Source organism: Saccopteryx bilineata, chromosome 1 (assembly GCF_036850765.1).
Source record: "Saccopteryx bilineata isolate mSacBil1 chromosome 1, mSacBil1_pri_phased_curated, whole genome shotgun sequence".
Lineage (NCBI taxonomy): Eukaryota > Metazoa > Chordata > Mammalia > Chiroptera > Emballonuridae > Saccopteryx > Saccopteryx bilineata.
In genome coordinates this window covers 362,144,481-362,150,480 of record NC_089490.1, presented here as the reverse complement: position 1 = coordinate 362,150,480, position 6,000 = coordinate 362,144,481, and the positions used below count along the sequence as shown (strand labels likewise).

The 6,000-nt window shown below is 44.5% G+C and overlaps 1 protein-coding gene across 1 annotated transcript in view; it reads right to left on the bottom strand.

Annotated features, from left to right (window-relative positions):
• Positions 1-503: 503 nt before the first annotated feature.
• Positions 504-6,000, bottom strand: part of INSC (INSC spindle orientation adaptor protein) — a 135,753-nt gene continuing 130,256 nt past the window's right edge. The window contains exon 13 of the mRNA XM_066253852.1: positions 504-994. Coding sequence (XP_066109949.1) covers positions 866-994 — 129 coding nt within the window. The 3' untranslated portion in view covers positions 504-865. The remainder of the gene's footprint in view (positions 995-6,000) is intronic.

The window sequence follows — 6,000 nt, the reverse complement described above, 5'->3', positions numbered from 1 at the left end:
TTTCAATCCTTTGGGTAAATACCAAGGAGCACAACTGCTGGATCCTATGGCAAGAGTGTGTTTAGTTTCATAAGAAACTGCTAAACAGTCTTCCAAAGAGGTGGGTTCCATTTGCATTCCCACCAGCAATGAACGAGAGTTACACACAAGCAAAGAAGCCAGGGCAAAATGAGTTTCTGGAGATTTTGGAAATATTTTCAATTTCTCACAAAAATTACTCAGAACTTGACCCATTTATGTACCTATGAAAACAATATAACTTTCTGTGCAGTTTTAACCCTTGGAAATTTTTTTTTTAACACTTGGAAATTTTTGTGGCATAAAACCTTGGGAAGCAAGAAGTTAGTCTGAGACATAATTTAATCAGAAAATTGAAGACAAATGTTGTATCATTTTATTTATTAAAGAATAAAAGTTTCTTTCTAGTTTATTCTGCCTGACTATGAATTTCATTTAAAATCTTTTAGAGAGAGTAAATCCAACTTTTAAAAAAAGTGCTGAGTAGTTATGATACTCTGGTTCCCAAGTTTTAAAAAATGAGGCAAGATTATATAGTGAGAGTAGAGAAAGCGAGATGAAGTGAAATCAACCCATGACAATCTGTCATATTCACCACTATGCATTTCAACATCTGCAACTGAAAAGTCACAGAAGTCAAAAAATAAAAACAAAAAATGACTTCCAAGAAACACAAACTGCCTGATGATGTTGCTAGAATATTTAGCCCTATGTCCATTTCATGTAAAAAATAAATTAAGTATAAATAAGGAGGTGAGGGGGCTGGTGTGTACTTGGGTGTGTTCACAGGTGTGTACTCAGAGGGGACATGAAAATGGGGCCAAGTGCCTTTCCTCTCCCACATTTGCTACACAAAACTCTCCTCCATGTTGCTGCAGAGTAAGAAAGAGTCCACAAGCCGAGGTTGGACCAGTTGCTGGTAGTCGGAGCCCTGGAGGCCTTCGGGGCAGACCCCAGCCAATCTACGCAGAGCAGCCTGGGGAAAAAACAGAAGCTATTATCAACAAGACAGGTAACAGCAAATGCTGGAGAGGCTATGGAGAAAAAGGAACCCTCATTCACTGTTGGTGGGAATGTAAAGTAGTACAACCATTATGGAAGAAATTATGGTGGTTCCTCAAAAAACTGAAAATAGAACTACCTTATGACCCAGCAATCCCTCTACTGGGTATATACCCCAAAAACTCAGAAACATTGATACGTAAAGACACATGTAGCCCCATGTTCATTGCAGCACTGTTCACAGTGGCCAAGACATGGAAACAACCAAAAAGCCCTTCAATAGAAGACTGGTTAAAGAAGATGTGGCACATATACACTATGGAATACTACTCAGCCATAAGAAATTATGACATTGGATCATTTACAACAAAATGGTGGGATCTTGATAACATTATATGGAGTGAAATAAGTAAATCAGAAAAAAACAAGAACTACATTATTCCATACATTGGTGGGACATAAAAATGAGACTAAGAGACATGGACAAGAGTGTGGTGGTTACTGGAGGGGGGGCGTGGGAGGGAAGGAGGGAGAGGAGAAGGGGGAGGGGGAGGGGCACAAAGAAAACTAGATAGAAGGTGATGGAGGACAATCTGACTCTGGGTGATGGGTATGCAATATAATTGCATATAATTGAATGACAAGATAACCTGGACATGTTTTCTTTGAATATATGTACCCTGATTTATTGATGTCACCCCATTAACATTAATAAAAAGTCAAAGGTAAAACAAACAAACAAACAAACAAACAACAAAAAAAAAAACAGAAGAAATGACACAGGTCAGACTGGGGCTTGCTCAGGTGCATGCATTTTCTTCAGCTGCCCGGAGAGATGAATTTAAGGAAGTGGCTTGTTCACCAGGCAATTTGAGCTGATTATCACCTTGACGTCTCAGTCAAATGGTCTTTTTGCAATCTTATCACTTGGTCACCTGGTTTCATTTGCTCCTTGGTCACCATGGTGGATGTCATCTGAAAGTCTTTATAATCTTAATAATGGTCTTCCCATCTTGGTTTATTAGTCATTCTAGGAACCTGGTTGCTTTTAAGATCTGTCATTTTAAGAATCGGGTCACCTTAGTGAAATATTTGTTCACTCTAGAGACCAGGGCTGCCAGAAGCATCAGTAGAATTATATTCCTGCTTCCAAATCCTTAGAGGAACCTTAGAATGGCAAGGACTATTCAATTATACACCAATTCAGCTAGGTTCTGAGCAAAGCATTATGAGATGGGAAGGAGGGGAGAGAGAGAGGAAGGAAGTTCATAAAATTGAAGGAGGTGGAGATTCTGCCACAAAGATGTAGATAAACAAGGAAGAGACAAGCAGGAAGAATGAAACCACTGCCCAGACCTTCATATACTGAGAGTTTCACCTTCCTGAGTATGCTATCCTATTTCAAGCCCACGTGCCCTTGCTCAGCTGTTCTCCATGACATCAAGTCCCTCCCCCTCACTTTCAGCTAGCAGTTGCATTCATCCTGCAAGGCCTGTCGTCCTGCTGTCACCTCTTCTAAGAAGCCTTCCATGATCCCTTGAAGCAGAGACTGTTCCTCCCTCCTCTGTGTACCCACATCTCCTGTGCTGACCTTAACCTATCATACTTGATGGCAATTGTCTTTTTGGTGGGTATCTCCCACACTAGACTCTGAGTTCCTCAAGGGTAGGGACTCTGTTTTATCTTTTTCGGTATATACTGCAGGTAGAACAGGGGTTGGCACAGGGCTCAATAAATGTTTGCTAAAAAAATAAAATAAAATGATGAAATAAAGTACGTTAAAAACAAGTCAAATGCTAGAGCAGTCTGAAACTGCAAATGTGAACTGTGCATCTATATAGACTTCTTTACCAGTGAGCTGAGGCAATGCGTACTAAACACTCAATAAATACTAATTCCTTTCCTCTTCTAGAAGCTGTATACATCATGAAACAAGGTAGGAACTTAAGGATACTTTTCCCCTGGGATACAAAGACAGGGGTCAATATCTGGAATGGCAGAAGATGCAAACAATGGGGAATGCCAACACAGTATTTCACTTAAGTCTTTTCAGGATACTGCAAGGTAAGTATCATGATCTCTAATTTGAAATAAGGACATTAGGCTCAGAGAGGGAAAGTGGCCTTCCTAATATCACACAGCAGTTCAATTCCAGGGCCTTCATACCTCCACACACAGCAGGATGCTGCAAGCCCAGGACCCTAGTTTATATTGAGTATAAGGTTGGCACAGAACTCATTGCATAGACATGAGGTAACCTACTGCTGAGAAATTGCTAAGTTGGTGAAAAGAGAGGATGGCTCCAGTTGGTTGTTGGACTAACAGGCTCTGCCATGTTCAGTGGACCACGAAAGGATGTGTCTATGTGCACAGAGCAGGCTCTGAGATACTAGTGGCAGGAAGTAGACTCTAGGAGACTGTCTCTTATTAGTGCCTCCTATTTCCCTGAGGTATGAGTTCCCGAAGGGCTAAAGAAGCTGACGCCATACCACTTTCTGATTCCTTTTGACCCAACTGGGAGAAATAACCTCGTTACCCTTGAGTTGTTACAGTAAAAGCAAGCCAGGGCTGTTCAGCAGATAAGGATGTCAGGCCATCAACGTATTTTATATCAACAAGAATAAAAATTAGGCAAGAGAGATGAAGGAAGAAAAACAGACAAAGAAATAAAGAAAATAGAGCCATAAAGAGAGAAAATAAGATAAAAGATAGTAGCAGAGAGACAGAGAAAATGAGACAACAGCAAAACGGAACAAAAAGGAACTATTAAAACAGAGAGACAGAGATGAACTGGTGAGAACATGAAGCCAGGCATGAAAGGGAGGCGGGAAGAGGGGGAAGAGATGGCCAAGGAAAGGAGAGCTCAACCCGGAGTAGGAGGGCACAGGACAGAGGGAGCAGGAGAGGCGGAGGCGGGGAGAGGAGGAGAGAGCTGGGGGCATAAAAAGAGAAAAAGGGAAAGAAGTAGAGAGAGAAATCCCTAATAGAGGAGGCAACCTCTACAAGGAGAGAAAGTCAAAAACAGAACAAAAGGGAACTAGAAACAGAACTGAAAAAACACAAAGGCAAATAGATGCCCAGAGTCCCCAGCAAGCCTGCAGGATACGAACCCAGACCATCCTGGAGCGCCCTCTCCTCAGCCTCCCCGGGCTCACAGGACCCTCCAACCTACTGAAGCCTTTCTCTCAGCCTCTGCTTTCCCCGGGGGGTGACCTGCCAGTCATCCCAGGAACTCACTCCCAGATCGTCTAAAAACACCTAAATATTTAGCCAGCCCAGCAGCCCACTGATAGCTGCTTTATTAAGAGAAAATTAATCCTGCTTGCAGGAGGCAATCTGCATGGCCACTTCCCCAGATGTGGGAGATGATAATTGAAATGTCCTCCATCCACCTGAAAAGAGCCTTTAAAACTAAAACACTTTGAGGACAGGCAGGACAGGTAGCCTCCGACTCCAAATGGCCAGGTCAGGCTCTGAGTGACCCCGTCTCACCAGCCAGGGGACAGCATTCAAATACAAAGGGCCTTCTAGCAGCCCAAACCACAAAACACCCACCAACACAAGTGGGGTGGGGGAACTGAGGGTGGGGAGAGGAGTCTATCTGTCCCTCTGCCGGGCCAGAAACAGCCACCAAACCCAAGGTCCTATGGAGAAACAAAGAACTGGAAAAGGATCCGATCTCAAGACGAATCCAGGCTAGAGGGGGAGAAATTCAAATCCCACCCTGAGCCAAGGTAAAAAGACCAGGGCCATAGACATGGGGGTGGGGGGGGGTGGCAGAGAGCATGGCTGGAAACAAGATAGTCTGCTCACAAGTCAAGACCTTCGGCATCAGGCAGGCCTGCATTTGAATTCCAAGAGCCTCCCTTTATAACACCTAGAACACCGGATAACACCTGCCTCCTACTGGGGAAGACACAGTCCGAGCAGGCAGGCCCACGTGTGCACTGTGTGCTCCCTGTCTTTGGGCATGGAGAACTCCCAGGAAGCTTCAGGAGGAAAGGGGTTTTGATCTAAGGTTTGAAACGGTTGCTGGCAGAGCTGTAAAAAGGGTGTCTGCTTGGAACAAGGGCCAAGGGCAGCATTCTGGCCTAGCAGGAAGGACGAGAACTGGAGGCAGTGGTAGGCCTTCAGACCCCAAGAGTGGGTCGGAGCCCAACTGTAAAGGGCTGGAGCACATGGACAGTAGGCCGTAAAGGGGCATGGAAGGGTTGGTTATGAAAGTGTCATGGTTGTAAAATGTCATGATGAAAATGAACCCAGCAGCCAAATGGAGAGTGAATTCGGGAGGGAAGGACTTTCTTTAGCATACAGCAACTCATCCACAGAGGAAATTTAACCCCTTTTCCACTGGAAAGTGCTATAAGAGATTGAAGATAGTAACCATGCCTTTCCATTCAGTCTTCTTCAGACTACTAATAAAAATGAAAAAGGAATCTTAACAAACTCGCATATCTACGTGGAGCTTTAGAGTATCCCAACATTTCCTCGGGGCCTAGTCAGTCAAGCAGTGGCTAGCTGCCTGCATGGTGAAGATGATGGTCTAGGGGCCAATTATTGTGTTTGCCAGGTGTCACTCTCACTTGCTGGACCAGAGTTAAGAAGCTCTGTAAACTTGAATGAAAATTTATGTCTTTAGTCTGGCCAGGTGGTGAAGCAGAGGATAGAGCAGACGTCCCCAAACTATGGTCTGCGGGCCGCATGCGGCCCCCCGAGGCCATTTATTTGGTCCTTGCCACACTTCCGGATGGGGCACCTCTTTCATTGGTGGTCAGTGAGAGGAGCACTGTATGTGGCGGCCCTCAAATGGTCTGTGGGACAATGAACTGGCCTCCTGTGTAAAAAATTTGGGGACCCCTGGTAGAGCATCGGACTAGGACACAGAGGACCCAGGTTTGAAACCCCCGAGGTCACCAGCTTGAGCACAGGCTCATCTGGCTTGAGCATGGGATTATAGACATATAACCCCATGGCCTCTGG